Source organism: Tupaia chinensis, unplaced genomic scaffold, assembly GCF_000334495.1.
Source record: "Tupaia chinensis unplaced genomic scaffold, TupChi_1.0 Scaffold000012_1, whole genome shotgun sequence".
NCBI lineage: Eukaryota > Metazoa > Chordata > Mammalia > Scandentia > Tupaiidae > Tupaia > Tupaia belangeri.
The window spans coordinates 3543636-3564094 of record NW_006159442.1 but is presented as its reverse complement, the minus strand read 5'-3'; the positions used below and the strand labels follow the sequence as shown (position 1 = coordinate 3564094).

Below are 20459 nucleotides of genomic sequence, written 5' to 3'. Positions count from 1 at the left end.
AGCCCCGGCCAAGGGGCCCCGAGAGGGGGGCTGGCCGTTTGGCTCGTGGCTGCGCAGCTGCGCGGGGCGGAAGCCCCTGCCTGCTGAAACTCTTAAGAGTGTGTTAATGAATAGGGCACAATTCCTGTCCTCACAGAGATGACAATCTAAGATGAGTTAAAATTCAGTGTACTTTGCATGGAAAAAAAATTAAGTCGGAGGTTTATCTTTCACCATATACAAAAAATTAAAATGGATTAAAGACCTAAATGTAAGACCTAAAACTATAAAACTCCTGGAAGGAAACACAATGGGAACCTTCATGACACTGGATTTGGCAATGATTTCTTGGATATGACCTCAGAATCACAGGCACCAAAAGCAAAAAAATAGACAAATGGACTGTATCAGATTTTAAAACTTCTGTCTATCAGAAGAAATTATCAACCGAGTGAAAGGCAACCTACAGAATAGGAGGAAATATTTACACATCACTTATCTGATAGTATCAAGAATATATAAATAACTCTTATAATTTGACAACAAAAAATAATAAATTTATTAAAAGATGGGCATAGGACTTGAATAGAAGTATTTCCAAAGAAGATATATAAATGACCAACAAGTATATTTAAAAGATGCTCAACATTGCTAATCAGTAGAGAAGTACACACAAAAACTACAATGAAGTATTATTTCATACTCAATAGGATGGTCACTATTAAAAATAAAAGAGGGGTGGGGGGAATAGTCAATATTGACAAAGATATGGAAAAACTGGAATGCTTTTGAACTGTTGGTAGCAATGTAGAGTAGTAGAACTGCTATAGAATATAACATAGAGATTCCTCAAAAAAATGAAATCACCATAGATTCCAGCAATCCCACTCTGAGTATATATCCAAAGAACTGAAAGTAGGATCTCAAACAGATATTTGTGCACTGATGTTCATAACAATATTCATAATGGCCCAGAGGTAGGAGCTACCAAGTGTCAATGAACGGATGAATGGCAAAATAAAATGTGGTACATAAATACAATGAACTATTATTCAGTCTTTAAAGAAGAAATGCTGGGGCCAACAGGTGGCAGGGTGGTTAATATGTTGAATTCCCACATAGCCACTTGCAGTTCAAGTCCTAGACCTGGCAGCTTGTTTTTTCACTTTCTCTCTCTCTCTCTCTTCCTCCCTCCCTCCCCCTCCTTCCCTCCCTCCATCTCCATCTCCCTCTCCTTCTCCCTCCCTCTCTCCCCCCCCCTCATCCTATGGCAGGGAGGGAAATAACAGTAAGACCTTTTTTAAAAAAATTTAAAAAGAGAAATGTTGACACATGCTCCACCTGGATGAACCTTGAGGGCATTATGCAAAGTCAAATAGCCAGTCAAAATATAGATGCTGTGTGATGACTATATGAGTATCCAAAATAATCAGATTCATTAAAACAAAGTAGAATGTGGTTTGAGGCTTAGTGGAGGAGGAAATAGGGGATTGCTGTACAATGGGTATCAGTTCTAGAGATCAGTTCAGTTCTAGATCTAGTGTCAGTTCTAGAGATCAGTTTTACAGTGGGAAAGTATTTAAACTGGTTGAAATGATAAATTTTTGGCTTTTGTATGTGTGTTTGTTGTTGTTGGGAGTTTTTGTGTGTTTTTTGTTTTTGCCACAGGGTACATGCGCTCACTGGAGGAAACAGAGAAAGAGACAGAAAGTGAGGAATCACCCCCTCCCCAGGAGCAAAGACCATGCCACACAGTCCCTTCTCCTTCATTCTTCTCCAGGGATTTTGGGCACACATGCACATGCATTCAGCATGATTCTCAAGCCACAATGTCCAGGACTTGAACCACACTCCGCCATGCGAGAACCCAGGGCCTTACATACTGTGCCACTTGCTGGCCCCTTGGCTTGTGATTTTTACCAGTTTTTTTAAATGTTCTCAAAGTGCCCAATCCATTTTTCCTCATTCCACCAGCTGATATTCAAAGACTAGCACAGAGATGAATGCGCTGATGCTTGTACCAAGGCACTGCCCCACTTACACAGCTGTGGTCCCTGGAAAGCCAGCAAGTTACTTTCTGGAGTCCTCAAGGTGTGACAGACATGCTGTGTCCTGCACAGAGGTGGGGACGCTCCCCACTCCCAACTGGCAAGACCAGTTCAAGCCAAAGTAGCTACTTACAGCCCTCTGTGTCTGTAGTTAAAGGTAAAGGCCTAGAGTTCTCTTCCCATCAACTTCCATAAAAAGTGGTATGACCAAATTCTAGCACACTATAAACAGTTCTTATCAAGCAGGCACAAAAGCAGATAGCTTGTTCTTAAACTTATGTACAGTCATATCTGCAGGGGTTTGGTTCCAGGAGCCCTCTCAAATACCAGAATCTGTGGATGTTCAGTTCCATTAAACAAAACAGCATGGTGTCTGCATAGAACCTACACGCATCCTCCTGTATATACCTGCGGCACCATGGAGGGCTTCCATCTCTGCACTCTTGCCCTTCTCCTGGGCGTACAGCGTGTGACTCATTACTTCATGCTAGAGTTGTGAGGCAAGGGGACATTTTCATTTCTCCTAGTGCAGCTGCAGTCCTAACCATGACCTATGCATCTGGGCCTTTTTGTTGTTATTGAGAGTTTTTGCCTTTAGGTCATGTGTGCTCACCAGAGGAGAGAGACAGACACAGGGAGAGGGAAAGTGTCAAATCACTTTCCAGGGGGGATGGCTATGCTGCAGTCCCTTCTTCTCCATTCTCCTCCTGGGATCTTGGGCACACGCGCACTCGTGCCCAGTTTGAGTTTCAAGACACTGGGTCCAGGACTTGGACTACAGTAAGCCTTGTGGGAGTCCAGTGATGGAACTGTTGTGCCATCATCTGCTGGCCCGCGTAGTATGATCTTTATGCCTTGTATCTGAGGCAAATTTTGCACAGGAGGGCATTTCCTCCCCCTTCCCCAGAAGTAGTCGATACTTGCCAGGGTCTTGTAAGACAGATTTTGCTGTCTCACCTCAGTAGCTTGAGGTGTTTGCACCAGATGGTTGAAAGTAGGAAAGTTATACTATTCATATAAAAGTGCAAAGAATAGGTGAGGGATGAACAAGATTGGTGGGAGACAGGACTAGTTCTGAGGCAAGGGCTGAAGCAGACATAAGGCAGGCCTGACAGTTTTGTGTTTTTGCTTTTGTATTTTTTTTTTAGTGCTTACTATATATGGAGTATTGTGTTAAGCGGTGTGTGTGTGTGTGTCTGTCTAAACTATCACTTAGTACAAACCACGTATAGGGAAGATTTTAATTTTTCTGATGTTATACATGAAAAATTAAGGTTCACAGAACTCAAACAACTTGTCCAGGATTCAAGGCTACATCTTGCCAATACTAAAACCTATACTTAACCTCTGTCCAGTTGTGATAACCACTGCCTTGTGAGAACTGCTGGTCTGCCATGATCAAAATATGTTATAAAAGCTATTAAAGAGGTAAAACATAGGAGCTGGTCACTGACTGAATAAGGAGGTGGTAGAAACAGAGAAATTATGTGGGGAGACACTCAAGTATCTGGCTTGAGTGAATAGGTGACTGGTGCCCCCATGAAAAGAGAGGAACATGGGGGAGTCACCTTTGATCATGTTAAGTTTAACATGACCATAGGGGCTTGCCTGGAAGTGCAGTCCGTGACAAACTGAACTGTAGTACTGGAATCCAATGTGACAGACCACAGTTCTACTCCCTGGGTTGACTTGAAAACATATTGGGTTTATGCCCACAGTCCTGAATTGTTGGAGAACCAGTGTGGTGGACCTTGTTGAGAGTGTCTGTCTCTTCCTTTCTTGTGCACATGAATGTGCATTTTACCACAGATAAAAATATATATACATATATATATATACACACACACACACACACACACACATATATATACACACACACACATACATATACACACACACATATATATACATATGTATATATGTATATATATATATTTTTTTATATGTATATATATATATTTTTTTAAGTGCCTGTCAGACATCCTAGTGTCAATGTCAGAGACAGAGGAGAGAGCACACAGGAAATGGCTGAAGGGGCTCTGGGCTCTCCTGTCATCCAGAGCCCTTGCCCTTCTCCTGGGCTCTGAGCTAATGAGGTGTTCTTTAATTACAGGCTCACCAGGACCAAAAGGCAGCCCAGGCTTCCCCGGTATGCCAGGCCCTCCCGGGCAGCCTGGCCCACGGGGCTCAATGGGACCTATGGGACCATCTCCAGATCTGTCCCACATTAAGCAAGGCCGGAGGGGCCCTGTGGTCAGTATGATGTCATAAATCTGCCTACTGGTGTTGGAAAACATGTTGTTGTTGCCTTATGTTTTTCCCTTTATTAAACAAAATTCTTTTGCTTTATAGGGTCCCCCAGGTGCTCCAGGAAGAGATGGTTCTAAGGTGAGTCTTAGGAGTGGTCCTTCCAGCTGAAGGCCTTCTTGTGTGCCTCTGCACCGAGTGAAGTTCAGCAAGCACTGTTTACCATCCCTGTTTTGCAGTGGCAAAACCAAGGGAGAAAGATACTTTTTCCCTAAAGCTAAGAGTAAAATCCGAAAAGTTTTCTTAGAGTATGAAGCTAACCATAAAAACAAAAACTACTCCCAGGAAAAATGACCTCAATAAATGCTAACATTAAGTCTCTGTTGTAATGACTACCTTTCTTTTTCTCTCTAACCAGCATTTGGTCTGGTTGGTATTGGTATGTCCCCATTTCTTTGAGATGTGTAAGTCGAGATCAGGAGTTGGATTCTGTGAGTGTGGATGGTTGTGCCTTGATAGCTGCCTGCCACTTGTCCATAAGGAAGTCAGTGCATGTGACTTTAGAAAGTTCCCATCGGTACCAGTAGGTGGCAGAATGATTATGTTGATGGACTCCCACTTAGTCAACCATGGTTCGAGTCCCAGACCTGACAGCTTAAAACTCACTCCAGACACATGTGTTTGCGCCCAAAATACCAAGAGAAGAAGGGATTGTGGTGTGGCCATCCCCCCTAGAGGGGGGATTTCTCACTTTCTCTGTCTCTCTCTCTCTCTCTCTGGTGAGCACATGCACCTTTAGCAAAAAATCTCTCTCGTTCTAAAAAAAGAAAGTTCCCATTAACCCACACACCATCTGGATATACCAGCTTTCCTGTCATCTGATAAGCTTTGGAAATACATGGCTTTAGGGTAGAAGGTAGGAGTGATTGGAATGAAAGACACTTGACCCAAGCAATTGTGTCCAAATATGTGATCCTACAGGTCCCCTTTAATCTTACATTCATTTTCTATAGAAGACATTTGTTGCGTTTGTTTCATGCAGGGAGGTGGTTTCATGGGTGTCTAAGTAGGCACTGGGCATGGAATCCGTATGGTACAGAAAGTTAACCTGGGCCTGTCTGTTTCCAGGGGGAGAGAGGAGCACCTGGGCCCAGAGGGTCTCCGGTAAGTAGCTGTGTCTGTCCTGCTGCTCTGGAAATGTCCTCAGGGATGCAGTTTTTATAGCATGAAAGCTGGTGTTAGTAGCAAAAGCCTGCCCTCTCCAGCAGTCACTCTGCCACCCCAACAGCATCCTGATTAGGAGGAGAGCCATAGAAGCTTTTAGCAGCTTGGTTGGATTTTTTTTTTTAGAGGTTTTTGCTATAAAGCGTGTGCACTCGCCAGACAGACAGAGAGAGACAGAGAGACAGAAAGCGAGAAATCACCCCCTAGAAGGGATGGCCATGCCTCAGTCCCTTCTCCTCCATTCTCCTCTCGGGATCTTGGGCACGTATGCACACGCGCCTGGTGTGAGTTTTAAGCCACCGGGTCCGGGACGCAAACCGCGGTCAACTACATGGGAGTCTCGCGACATAGCCATTACACTAACTGCTGTTCCCACTGGTTGGATTTTTTAAAAATTTGTTTTCTTTTGTTATTTTTTTCTTTTATAATAGCTAGTCTTTAGGATGGCTTCACCCCAGGTTCAGATCTCCAGTATGCCTTGAGTCTATCTCCAGGTATATCATAAAACAACTGAAGGGACTAGGAAAGAAATCGAAGGGGTTAAGTCTCAACTCCCAGCACTTAAGAGTTTAGCCATCTCAACAAACCTAGCAGGTCAACCAACCATCCCCTCCAAAAAGCGCAGTCTTGCACAGCTGCTTGGGACTTGGGAAGAAATGAGCGTCATATAGGAGGTACATAGTGTCTGGGAGATGAAAAATAAAAACTGATGGTATCCAAAAGCATGGACAATTCAATTAACTCTATTGCTTCTAAAGAAGTCTGTAATTCCTGAAAAAAGACAAAGAGATGTGGACAGAGAAGGGATTCCCATCTCAGCTTTTCTACCTATTAGCTTCCACTATGAGACCACGTCACCTGTTGTTCCTGGCATTCATTTCCTCGCCTGTGAGGTGCCAGTAGTAGTGATTGTAAGGCTCTAGTGATGTCCAATACTGTACCTCCTAAGTACTACAGACGTAAGCTGCTGCTACAAAAGTGCTGGCAGCAGTGGTGGGGATGGATAACTATTGGGTTGTCAGAAGAGTCATGACACATTTTTGCATAGAAAAGTACGTCGTAACTTTCCCAACGCCCTAATATTTCATGGCCAGCTTCTATCTGGCCCAGAACATGTATGTTTACATGTTTTGTACCTTGCCCTACACAGGACTACATGAAAGTTAAAGCCTATTAAATGCTATATAAGATGAAAGATGTTCAATAAATAAATTAGGAAACTTTTTGTCCAGAACTTTCCTGGTCAATAAGGCTTTCATTTAGTCTACAGTTGTAGTGAGCCATCATATAAACATCACAATAATTTCATTAAAAAAAAATTTAGAGCATTTATTAAGTTCTAAGCTCTTTACATATATTAACTCATTTAAATCCTCGCCTATGAACTCTGTGAAGTTGGGACTAGTATTATCCCCATTGTACAGATGGGAAAACTGAAACCCGTCTATAAGGGATTAAGTAACTTTCCCAAGACCACGTGGTTAATAAGTGGCAGAGCTGGAATTCAAACCCAGCAGAACCCAACCTCTTAACACTACTCTACTGTGTTTTTAGTGTCTTTTAGATTTCTTGGAAGGTAACATCGTTGAGTTATTCCCATATTCCTTAACCTACCAGATTTCATATAGCCTAGAGTTAGGAGGGAGGAGAGGTAAATACATCATCAAAGCTCATATGTGAGACGGAGAAATTAGAAAACAGTCTTGAGGATCCTCCAGGCTACAAAAGTAGCCTCTGTGTTTACTCCATTGAGAGTCACTGAGAAGTAGTTGCCAGCAAGCAGCAAGACTAGCAAATCATGGAGTCCTCGGAGGCCGTTGCTGTTGCCCAGGGTTGAGTTGTTGCATTTCAGCTTTGATTCCTCCCGTGTGCACAGGGACCCCCTGGTTCTTTCGACTTCCTGCTACTGATGCTGGCGGACATCCGCAATGACATCACAGAGCTACAGGAAAAGGTGTTCGGACACCGGACTCACTCTTCAGCAGAGGAGTTTCCATTACCTCAGGAATTTTCCAGCTATCCAGAACCCATGGACGTAGGCTCTGGAGATGACTACCCAAGAAGAACTGAGATTACAGACTTACGAGCCCCCAGAGACATGTATCCATAGCATATCCCAGCAGATTTATGCCAAAGGAAGAGAAACGATGAATGTTTTCACCTGCATTCAGTCATCTAAAGAAAAATCACAGCACTGGAGACCTAGAAACGAAACATCTTTATTGCCTTCAATCTTTTCCTGCCTCCTCCCTGCTCTTCATTTTCTAAATATTATTTTCAGCCCCCATTGTACCTACTACAGACCTGAGGGAATGATTGCTTTACATGTATCTCACTGAGAGTCCATTGGGGTGGTCTTCATTGGGGCTTTTTTTTTTTTTTTGAGAGGTTTTTTGCTATAGGGCGTGTGCGCTCACCGAACAGACAGAGAGAGACAGAGAGACAGACAGAAAGCGAGAAATCACCCCCCAGGGGGATGACCATGCCGCGATCCCTCCTCCTCTGTTCTCTCAGGATCTTGGCCACGCATGCATATGTGCCCGGCGTGAGTTTTAAGCCACCGGATCTGGGACGCGAACCGCGGTCGACTATGTGGGAGACCAGCGACATAGCCATTACGTCAACCGCTGATCCCTGTTGGGGCTTTTCTTTTATATCCTATCTTCAGAGGAACGTCTGGCTTTTTGAGATAAGTACTCTCACAGGGACTTAAAATTTGGCAGAATATAAAAAAGGGAGAAAAGTGGCAATGAAGCTCTAAGGTATGTGTTCAAGATAGACTATTCCTTTATCAAAACTAGAACTTTTGAATTAAAGAGGTATGGAGGACAACCATGTAGACATACATTTGGAGATAGTTCATGTACCTTGTCAATCTAATCGATTTTAAATATATTCTGCTATTATCTAACCTTGGTTCCACAAGTTGGTTAAAGAAAGAAAAAGAGTGGAGATTAGAGAAGAACTACAGACTCATATTTATTGTCATAGAGGTTGCCACATTTTAGAATTCAAAAGAGATCATTAAGGGTTTATGCCATCCTTTTTGACAAATATCCTAATCAGAGAAGAAAGTTGGAATAAATCCTCTCTTCCGAAGACAGGGAATGAAATGCTTTGATTCACATTAGAACAATGGGCTCCTGATCTACCAGGACATTTTAAACTATTTGATCAAAAGAGGGGAGCTGTTCCATAAATGACAATTTCTTGTTAAATAAAGGGTTTTGGCCAGTAGGGAGAAATACAGAATTCCCTGGCTCAAATAAGGTGCCCAGAAAATATCATTAGGCCAGGATCCAGGCTAAAATCCGTGTATAGTGGGGTTCAAGGCTGGAAGAAGGTTTCTGGCTTAAGTTGTTGGCAGAAGGGAAGGGGCACCTCACACAGGGACCCCACCGAAGCCAGGTCAGCAGAGGCAGGTGAATCTGCTCTCCTTGGGTATTAGAAGTCCTTGTTGGGAGCTGGCCAAGTTTTCTAACACTGAGAACAACATGCTATCAGAAGTCCTATTAAATGGGGAGAAGAAAACATTTGTTTTTGCTCGTTTAGCAGGAATTTCTTTCCTACTATTTCCATCTTTAATTTTCCCTAAATGAGTCCAAGTTCCTTCAGGCCTTTTCCTTGATGTTCTTTCCACTGCAACATGAGAAGCACTTCCAAAAGGGATGTTTTCCTCAACCTCCCATGGAGTCAGAGTGTTGTCTCAGAGACCTCGGAGCCCCAAAGGGAAGCGTGTTCCTGATGAGGCTTTCTCTGGGTTCACAGGCACCACAAACAAGACAACAGCAGGAGGATGGGCTCCTCTGGTTTCAGTGGCAGCTTACAGGTTTCTTAGGCTCCAGTTTCTCATTAGACACACACAAAGGCCTTTTATGTACCTGCGGGGGAGAATTCCACCTCACGTCAAGTCATTCTCACACTCATGTTTGCTCATATGGGATTTCCTGTTCCCTATACTGCAGTGTTCTCTTCTGTTTCTTAGAGGTTACGGTTTGGCTCCCCCTTCCCTCCCATCTCTTTATAGCCTACATCATTTAACCCCCTGCTGTGCTGTGTTAGAAATACCAGACTTGGGTCAGTCTTTCATGAACACTTTGCGCCACTACTTTCACTCCTGTAGAAAGGTAAACACATTCCTAGTGCTGCTCTTCTAGCATCTTTTCTTCCTCCCAAAGTATCTCCAGAACTGGACCTTCATAGCAGAGGGCCTCACCGGGCACAGGTGTAGGGAGAAGTCAAGTGAATAGCTGGAGACTCTCACTAGAATATATTTAATGTTTGCCTGCTTGTGGAACTAAGTATTTAAAGAGTATGGATGGGGGAACCAGCAGTTGGCGTAATGGCTATGTCGCTGGACTCCCACGTAGTCGACCGCGGTTCGTGTCTCGGACCCGGTGGCTTAAAACTCGGGCGCGTGTGCGTGCATGCCCAAGATCCCGAGAGGAGAACAGAGGAGAAGGGATTGTGGTGTGACCATCCCCCCGGGAGGGTGATTTCTCGCTTTCTGTCTCTATGTCTCTCTCTGTCTGTCTGGCGAGAGCACACACCCTATAGCGAAAAACCCCTCAAAAAAAAAAAAAAGAGTATGAATGGATGACTGCTAAGAAAAAAGGGGGAAAAAAAGAAACTGCACAGGTTCTATGAGAAATTATTAGGCTCATCTTTATTTTTTTTTTAATTAGGAATTTACTTTTTCTTGATAATGAACTGTGTTTAGAGAGGTCATCTTTTTTGTCACATGCTCTTGAAGTAGAATCAAATTGGTCACAGGCTAAGATACTATATTAAAAGAATGAACTGAAAGTAGTAATATCTGGGATTTATGGAATTGTTCAAGATATTGTCCTCCAGGAAAATATGCAGTAACCTGCATTTTATCATCTCAATCTACTAGACCAGGTCAATTTAGAAAATAATTGTTAATGCTCAGATTTTCAGAACTTGCACTATTCCTAGACACAGTTTGAACTCTGTATATCCAAGTATATTTTTCAACGATGAGACATTATAAAGCAATGTTATTTCTAATGTACCTTAGTTACGGATAGAAAACGAACACTTCACCTAAACGGGACTTCTGCTCAAAACTTAATGGAAAAGCTATATTGGAGGGGACATAAATTCTGCTACAGTTTTACCAGATCAGTTCATGTTTCATGGGTAGAAAGGATCATTGACACCTCTTAAACCTGTTAGAAGAAATATTGACTTCAATTTTTTCTACCTTCATAACTAACTAGGACTTAGAATAGGACTTTGTTTCTGGAAAGCAATGAAGATAAAATCTGTTAAAAGTATCATGAGAGAGGTTAAGAAGAATCTCCCTCTTTTCCTAGTTCCAGAGGGAGTATATGCCTTGCTATGCCAAAAGGAAGTGGGGGAGGGGGTACCACAAGGATATTGCCTTCTCTCCTGTCTTAATTCCCAGCATCTACTGCAGGCTTAAGTGAAGTCATTTCCACGGTGTAAACTTTAGTAGGTGTGCCCATAGGCCAGCAGGTAGATTAATGCTCACTGGTGTGGGGAGGAAGGCTTGGGAGTAGAGCCCGTCCAAATACCAGTTCAAACGAAAAGCACCCTGGTTCTGACCATGCTCCTTCCCGAGGCTCATGGCTGCTGCTGGCTTTGTGAGTCCCTTCCCCACGACCAGGAACCAGGATCGCCTTGGGATCTCAGACCACAACTCTCCCCTCATGTTTTGGGTCTTTCTCTCCCCCACATCCTAGTCTGTCCCATAGAGATAGCCACAGCAGCCTCATTCTGCAAAACGTAACATCTTCCTGATAACCTTCCTGAAAAGGAAAGTTATTTGTAGGAGTCTGGGCCAAACAGCTAGTAGACTAGAACTATCTAAAGTTATTAATGATGAATTCAGGGAAATAGATGAAATTTTTCCTGGCATGGTCATGTTATGTATTTCACAATGAATCAAAAAATAAATTTCCATTTGGAAAAAAAAAAATACAATGACCATAACGTCAAAGCATAAACTCTTGAAAGTTGCATGCTCCTTCAACTGGTATTACCACGGTAAAGAAACCATAGAAAAGGACCTTTCACACATCTCCAGGGATCTCAGCATTCTTTATTAGATTCCCCAAGGCAAGTTCCCTGAGAATTTCATGGGTGTCATGAGCTTTTATTTCCCAGTGGCGAGGCACAAAAGGAGTTCTGTGAGTTGTTCATAACAGGCCCCTGTAAGTCACGCTAGTATTCCAACACTTGTGGATATGAAACTATGAACTGCTTTGGATATGATCTATACTTAATACAAGGTGATTTTTCTTACTGAGGCTGTACTGTGTTTCGTCTGACACCCAGTTCTGTGGAGCAAGTCATCATCATCCAACCAGATGGAAACAAGGACCTGGGCATGACGTTTCTCTGAGGAGCTGGACTCTGCCATGTTCTGGGGTCTGGGTGTGGTTCGAGCATTCCAGTCTGAATCAGAATCTGAATACCCAGGTTCCAATAAATCTGGGCAGGGATCTCCTGGCACCACTCAGGCAGGATGTTCAGTTCAACCTCAGGAGCTTACCGCCTGAAGGGAGGCTGTGACACTTCTGTGCTTCCCGTACCTCACCCACTGCACCCAGAGAGACTCAGTTTTCAATTTATGTTTTTTCTGTTTTGGATTAGAATTCCAGGTAAGATTTCTTTGGGGGATGGAGGGAGGCTGGCTATCTTTTAAAAAACTAAATCAAGTAGGGTTGAAGAGGAGAGACCCCTTGAGTTACTAGCTAAAGTCCTCTATTAAAAAATGAAAGAGAATTTTCATCAAGTGGGCAAAAGGGAGATGCGATTACATAGTAATAAGCAGAGCTTATTTCTAAGGGATGTTTGTAATCCTTAGCACAATGTCTTTGGCACTTTGGAGGGAACCTGCACTTATCCATCTCACTCTCATCTGGGAAATATTTAAGTGTCTGTTGTAACCGGGCACTGTGCCATGCGCTGCAGACACGGTGGGGAGCAGAGAGTCATAATCCACATCCTCCTGGGACTTCTTGGCAAAACAGACAAGGTTCCTTCCAGACAAATTAATCACAGAAATAGGCAGCTACACACCACGATGAGCACTACGGAGGAAATGTGCCGGGTGCTACAACGGCCAGTGACACCTCGTGCCAGCAGGACCCACCCTGTGCTCCCCCGTGCTCCCTCCTGCAGCCACCCACACAGAGCACCCATGGTGACCTTGCCAGTCACACAGGATCTCACTGCCCCTCAGAATAGCTTTGCAAAAGCTCTGGGTGAGAGGGGTGGAGGTGAAAACCTGAAGGACTTGTCCAGCCCTCCTAATTAAGTGAACCAGCTGCCGGGTAAGCACTGCCACTCATGGCCTCTGGACATCCCAATTCCCAGCAAAACTGGAGATTTTTTTTTTCTTCCCAAGAAGCACACTGAAGATTTGGAAAAGCTTGCTATGCTTTTGAAACCCAAAACTTGGAAACACTAGGAAGACAAACACATGCATTAGAGTTCTCCAGAGAAACTAAGTAAGTATATAAATACACAGATGTCTGTGTGTATACAGAAATATCTGATAGTAGGCAATTTATAAAGAAGGTTTGACTCATTACTCAGGTAGATGGAAAGTCCAAAGGTATCCTGCTGACCTCAGGCCAGCCTCCAACACGCCCAACAGCTGCAGAGAGAGTGGTGTGTGCTTAAAGAACTGCAGGTGGCGCTGTGCTCTCACCACCCATCTCCCACTCTCAAGAGGACTAACTCCTCATGAGGGATCAAACTCGCTCAGCCTCTCCTGAGACTGCATTCATCCACTCATAAGGCCAGTAGCTCTGGGATCCAAACACAAGGATCCATTCACCACCCACTAGGACAAAATCCAAAACAAACTTTGGAGAACAAACCATTATCTAAGTATAACAGATGAAGACGTATTTCAAGGAAGTGGCTCACATAGGTATTGAGGCTGGTGAGCTGGAGATCCAGGGAGAAGCTGAATTGTAGTAGAGTCCAAAGGCAATCTGCTGGCCGAATGCCTTCCAGCATAGGAGAGGACAGACTTTTTCCAAAAGCCTTCAGCTGATGGGATGAGTCCCACCTACATGATGGAAGATAATCTGCTTCCCTCAAAGTCTACTGCTTTAAATGTTAATCTAATGTAGCCAATAGGTGCACAGAAACATCTAGAACAATATCTGACCAAATAAATATCTGTGTTCCATGCCCTCATCAAGTTGACATGTAAAATTGACCATTATGACACATCTCAGTGTTTTTAAAAGCTGTGGGAGAAAATTAGGATAAAGAGATAGAGTGATGGAGAGTAGAAATATCTATTTTTAGTGGGTCTTCTGAGGGTCTTACCAACAAAGGGGCTGGTCTGTGAGCCCTTAACAAGGACAGGTGGGCGTGTGGATATCTGGGGAGAAAACACAGGATTTTCAGGATCCAGAGGTGGACTGGCTTGATGTGCTCTAAGAGTAGCAGTGAGGTTGGTGTGGTTGAAATAGTATAGGCGAGGGAAAGGGGGCAGGAAGTACCTTGGAAAGGCAGCCAGAGGCTAGGCAGGGCCCTGAGCCCTGTGGAAGGACTTGGCATTTCCTAAGGGACCCACGGAGAGTGAGGGGACGACGACAGAAGCAGAGAACCCATTAGGACACTGTCAAAGCAAGGCACTTACCTGTTGACTCTGCCTCTGTGAGAAACTGCCCATTGTTTATCTCTTCCTTGCTAGACTAGGACCTCTCTTTACTGCTTCCTGGCATCTGTGACCATGCCCCATTCTTAGTAAGAACTGAATGTTTTTATGGAGCATTTGAATTAGAATGTTTAGTTGTCACAAAAACCCATGAAGTAGGTACTTTTATTACCTCTGATGCATGCATATTCTGGAAGGTATTGCCCAAGATGACAGAGCTGAGATGTTCCTAACAGAGGTGTATTTCAGAATGAAAGTTAATTCATGATGTCATTTTAATTCATAGCATGAACACAGCACAGACCTGCAGCCTCACATGCTCTTCCCACTTTGGAATCACAAATAGCTGTACAGAAAGGGCCTCCATGGTGCATAAGTTGCACCAAGAAAATGGCCCTGACACAGGGCTGTTTGCTTCCCATCATCTAATTTTCTTTTTTTTTTAAGAGATATTTTTACTGTAGGGTACATGCACTTGTTGGAAAGATGGGGAGAGACAGAAAGTGAGAAACCATCTCCCAGGGGGGATGGCCATGCCACAATCCCTTCTCCTTCATTCTCCTCTCAAGATTTTGAGCACACACACACACACACACACATTCCCAGCATGAGTTTTAAGCCACAGGGTCTGAGACTTGAACCATGGTCAATTATGTGGAATTCAGCAGCGTAACCATTACGCCATTCGCTGGTTCCTCCATCATCCAATTTTCTAGTCTACACTGGGTTAATTACCTGCCATAATGCAACTGGCAAAAGTGTAGTAAGATTGTTAAGATAATCAATGGAGAGCCAGCCTCACAGTACAATGGTTAAGTGCTATGCTTAGAAAGTCAGATCCCACATGGCCAACTAGTTCAAATCCTGGCCCTGGTGGCTTGCAAAACACACTGAGCATGCATGCATGCCCAAAATCCTGATGTGATGGAGAAATGGAGGATAAAGGGATTGCAGGATGACCATGCCCCATTAGGGATGGCTTTCTCCCTCTCTCCCCCTACACCCTCTCATGCACACAGGCACCTGCTGTCAACATAAAAAGATGTCAACGGAAAAGAGAATGAAAAAGTAACAAAATTAATATAGTTACTATTAGATATGGGCCAAAGGTAACTGGAAATCCAGACTCAATAGATTAACACATTTTCTAATAAAAATAAGTGTGTCACTGTTCAGGAAAAGTTTATTTATCCTCTTTGTAGAAGGGATATAGCAAATAAGACTTTATTTAATAGTCATTGATCACCATGTTTCTTATAAAGCTTCCTGCTAAAATTGAGGGGCATAAGAAGATATGTTTGAGCTCAGATGTGTCTGCACAGGGGTTGGGTTGAAGAGCTTAGGTGTTGGTCTGATGGGTGAACTTGATTAAAGAGGAAAGTACAGACTGCCCTAAGGAGGAAGGAATAGGTAGATCACACAGGATCAGTGGTTTTCAACAATGACTAACCTGGGAAAACACATTTTACACAGTGACCCAACACACATATGTAGCTGAAACAGAAGCCTCATGGTATTTATGTAAGGGTATGCACATGATTTAATTTGTGTGTTTCAACTAAACAACATTAGTTTTCCAGTACTGGCTTTCTAATATTTATTTTCTCTCCACAGGTCTTTTTTTATTTTTTTTAAATCCTGGTCATAGCTAGGAAATTGATTTTATGACTTACTAATGGGTAGCAGCCCAAGGTTTGAAAACTACTTTCCTAGACTAGTGCTTCTCAAACTATTGTGCTTAAGAATCATGTGAGATTTTATGAAAACGAAGATATTGACTCAAGGGTTTGAAGTTTGCACAAGAGCAAGTTCCTAGGCAAATCAGACTAAGTAGCAAAGACTCATCCCGTGCAGGAGTGTATACTAGACTTTAGACAGGAGTAGGGGAAAATTAGGCTAATTTAGAGCTCGCAAAAGAGTCGGGATTTAAATATGGCTCTTGTATCTCAATTATTCAATCCTTTGTGTCTTTTTTTTTTATTATTATTATTATTATTATTATTATTATTTGCTATAGGGCACATGCAGTTGCCAGAGAGAAAGAGAAAGTGAGAAACATTTGCCAGCAGAGATGGCCATGCCACAATCCTTTCAGAATTGTGAATCCTTCCATGCTCCATCCTCCTGTCAGAATTTTGGGTGCTCGTGCACATATGCCTGGTGTGTCTTTCAGGCCACTGGGTTTAAGACTCAACCATGGAGTTAACCATGTGGGATCCAGCCTTCTTAACACCATGCCATCAACCAGCTTACCACTTTTTTTTTTTTTTGAGAGGTTTTTTGTTTTGTTTTGTTTTATTGCTGTAGGGTGCATGCGTTCACCAGAAAGATACAGACAGACAGAAAGCGAGAAATCACCCCCCGGGGGGATGGCCACACCATAGGTTTGTAATATTTTCAGGCTAATTCCCAGACACAAAAGGGCAGGAATGAAACCCACGCTGCACTTGACCCGGGTAACCTAGATTCGCCCATTGTTCCAGCTGGCGTAGACTTTGCCACATCCCCTGGTGAAAATCACGACAGGTGATTCTCATGCATTTCTGGCAAGGTTCAGAATGTAGGTTCTGAATTTCCACTGTTCTGTGGCTCTTTATCCTCTTTCCTCTCTCATATCACTGCCAACTACACTAGGAATGGGAGCCGGTGGAAAAATGATTAAACCGAAAGAAACCTGTATCTGTAGAGTCATGTTTTTGCATTATAAGTAGTTGTGTGATGTACAAGGATGGGGTGGTTTACAAAGTCAAGGTTCGTTGGTTTTATTCAACTATAGTCATGGCTTACTTGGCTCTGCCCTCCTCCGAATGTACAGGACCTGTTCTGGCTCATTTTAGGGACCACTGTTGGAATCTTCTGGAGTAATGCACAGCATCCTGCTGGATGGTCATTGCACCATGTTAGCCAAAGACCCCATGATGTGGAAGGACTACTTCTCCCATGTGCTGACAGGGTCATTTATTTACAATTCTGTAAGAATCTCAGCCAAAAACAGCAAAGCATATATATGGCTGTCAAGAGCCAGATGAGGGTGATTTTCCTCCTGAAAAAATCTGGAAAAGAGAAAGGTACCACAAATTGAATTAGGCTCCGATTATCCTGAAAGAAAATAACAGCTGGAAAACATTTCAAAAAGAGGTCCCTTCAAAAACAACCTTCCAAGAACAGCAGCCAAAATACATTCTTCTTTCAGGGCTTATTCTATGGTGCTTTTAACTGCTGAAATCAGCACCACCAGCCAGATCAACACATGCTTGTCTAAATAGTCACACAGTGGGAGGCGAGTCTTTGGGTTGATATGTGTTGTGTGTTTCAAATAAGCAATGTTAGCTTCCAGGTACTGGCTTCCCGAGCTACAGGCACTCTTGTACCAAGGACAAAGTCTGAAAAGGAAGTCCTCTCTTTATGAAATCTTAGTTGAGGAATCCACAACTTCACTGCACCTAAAGCTGCTTGTACTCACCTCTGGATTCCTGGACTCCAAGTTCCAGCTCAGTGGCTCATGTGTGTTTAGATTACAGGACTGCCAATGTCCTATTCCTCATATGTGTGTTGCAGAGAAGAACATGGGCACCCCTCTCTCAGACAATTTGGTCTGTTTCCTTTTACTTAATTCTAGAAGTCACCAGTGATACAAGGAAATCTGATTACCATTCTCAGGAGAGAGTTTCCCAACATCCCTCAAGGCTACAGGGGTGATGTAGGGAATCCCAGTTGCATGGAACAGGGGCTTTACCCTCTAAAGGAATGGGAATCTCTACAGCTGACAACCCAAAGTGCCACTTCTCCATGTGTTTGCCTGAATAAAATTCCCACCGTTCACTTCCCTTCTGAAGTTAAGAAAGACCATTCGTTCATTAACCAGTAGGTGCGTGGAAAAGTTAATCCAGCAGTTCTATATTAAGACTTGAACAAAGTCCTTTTGAGAAAATTGGAGAGATATAATGAGGAGGAAAAAACAGGCTCCGAGCTAAACTTGGATATGGCTCATTTCTAGCGATGGAGTGAGTTTTAAGAGAGGCTAAAATGACAACCCATGAGCTTTGTCATCTCAATTGCACCACCCCCTCCAGTGTAATGGATGGTCTCACCAATGGTCATTGTGAATTTGGGGATTTCAGAGTCACTTCTGTTACTAGCTGGGTGACCCTCCTGTCATACTAAGGAACATGAAGAAATGGATTCTGCCTCACTTGCCCACAATTTGGTCAGGGCTTTGTCCATCTCCTGCTCCTTGCTAATCTCCAACAGAGTCCTTGCTTGCTCCCCAATGAAATTTGGAGGTTTTATTTGTAAGTAATGAAGCTAGTTTGTCTCCCAACCTTAGTCATAGATTATTTGAGGACAGCTATTATCTCTCATCCTCTTAGGTTCTAGGAGACTCAGACAAATATTTAGTGCACATTAAGAGTTCAAAAATGCTAGCAGGAAGCAAGTGGTGGCCAAGGATACCGTCACCAGTGGCCCCCAGTCACTTCCATTCATTTGATTATTCAACACATATGCATTGAATGCCCTCTGTGTGATGTAGTCTGTGGTCAGCTCTGGAAACATAATAGATATCAAGACCAGCCCTGGTCCCTGTCTTCATAAGATTATAGTCAATTGGGAACCAGCAGTTAGTGTAATGACTATGTCGCTGGACTCCCACGTAGTCGACCGCGGTTCGCATCCCGGACCCAGCGGCTTCAAACTCAAGCCAGGCGTGTGTGCGTGTGCGCCCAAGATCCCGAGAGGAGAATGGAGGAGAAGGGATTGCGGCGTGACCATCCCCCCTGGGGGGTGATTTCTCACTTTCTGTCTCTATGTCTCTCTTTGTCTGTCTGGTGAGCGCACGCGCCCTATAGTGAAAACCTCTCCAAAAAAAAAAAAATTGAAAAAGATTATAGTCAATAAAGTCACAAGATTGTATTAGTACATACCAAAGCCCCTTCAATGTTTTTTTTTTTTTCTTGACAGAATTTTCCTGAGGCTCTGTTATCATTTTCAGCTGCATTCTTCAGCCTAGATAATATCACCTATTTGGACCCCCTTTAAAAAAAAAATACACACTGGCCAAAACGATGTGGCCTCTGGTATGTTTCACCTGTTCCCTCTTCTGTACTATGGTGGCCTCTGGTATGTTTCACCTGTTCCCTCTACTGCACTATGTATTTATTTGTGGCTTTGGCAATCTGCAAGGCTTTCCCAGGAAATAGAATTTTCCCATTGAAACAAAATTGTATTTTATACCAAAACCAAGGGCAAAATACACTAGGAACATTCACATTCTAAAGCCACCATCATTGAGTAGTTTGGGAGCAGACCCCTCCCTCCCTGCAGGGCTTTGTGAGCAGCTCCTGTTCAGAACTGTGCCTCTGCCATCCTTCACGCACCCCCAGGCTGCAAGAAGAAAAGATGTAGATGGCCTTGTGGAGCATGAAGTGTTCTTGATGACAAGGTAACCCCTGTCCACCGGGAGAGGGGCCTTACGCATCTCTAAAGCCAAATGAGAGGGAACTCCGACAGGATTGCTCATGAGCATTTGGGTGCTCCTAAGAATTTTTGAGGGCAGCTTACTCTCTGGTGGATGTGTGCTGAGCTGTAGAACTTTCAGGCCTGTTTCGTTTGCCACTGGGGCATGTCCTGGTAAAAGTGTTCTTGGGCAGATTAACTTGAAGCTTCTAAGTATAGTTTTCTCACCTTATGATATTCTTGGGGAAGAAGAGACAGTGCTTGGCATATGTGCCTTGAAGAGAAGAGATATCAGCGTAGAGCTAACACCTGCTCCAGTGAAGTCAGAGGTCTGGCCAAGGAACCTCTTCCACTGGCTGGAAGGAACTGGAAATAATTGCCCTTGGGAGGAAGCTGTGTCCAAGAGGCCAGCCTGCAGGTGAAGGGAACCCAGTGCTGAGGTGGGCAGACGCTCAAAATGGCCCTTTACTCCTTGCCTCCCTCCAACTCTCCAGGAGTTTGAATTAGTAGATGCCGCAGGTAGAGGAGTCTCAGAACCAGATAGCTGCTGCCTTTCAAACAGCCAGGCCCGGTGCTTTTCAAACAGCCAGGCTCACAGCCCTAACCTGCTCTGGAGGCTCAGCATTTAAACCATTCAAGGTTCAAGTTTTTCATTTTTTATTCACGATAGTGCATGTCCATCCACACACACGAGAGAGAAAGGAAAGAGAAAGAGAAAGAAAGTAGCGCTCTCCAGTGTCTGGTCATGCCATGATGCCCTTCCTCCAGTCCTCAAACCCGTCGGACCTTGGGCACTTGCATGGGTGCCCAGTGTGTTTCAGGCTGATCCAGCTTGG

The 20459-nt window shown here is 43.6% G+C and overlaps 1 protein-coding gene across 2 annotated transcripts in view; it reads left to right on the top strand.

Moving 5' to 3' along the window:
• Positions 1 to 7697, top strand: part of CCBE1 (collagen and calcium binding EGF domains 1) — a 281101-nt gene extending 273404 nt beyond the window's left edge. For both annotated transcript variants that reach the window (XM_014585396.2, XM_006139941.3), the window contains exons 8-11: positions 4141 to 4280; positions 4380 to 4415; positions 5403 to 5438; positions 7375 to 7697. In XM_014585396.2, coding sequence (XP_014440882.1) covers positions 4141 to 4280; positions 4380 to 4415; positions 5403 to 5438; positions 7375 to 7608 — 446 coding nt within the window. In that variant the 3' untranslated portion in view covers positions 7609 to 7697. The remainder of the gene's footprint in view (positions 1 to 4140; positions 4281 to 4379; positions 4416 to 5402; positions 5439 to 7374) is intronic.
• Positions 7698 to 20459: the final 12762 nt, after the last annotated feature.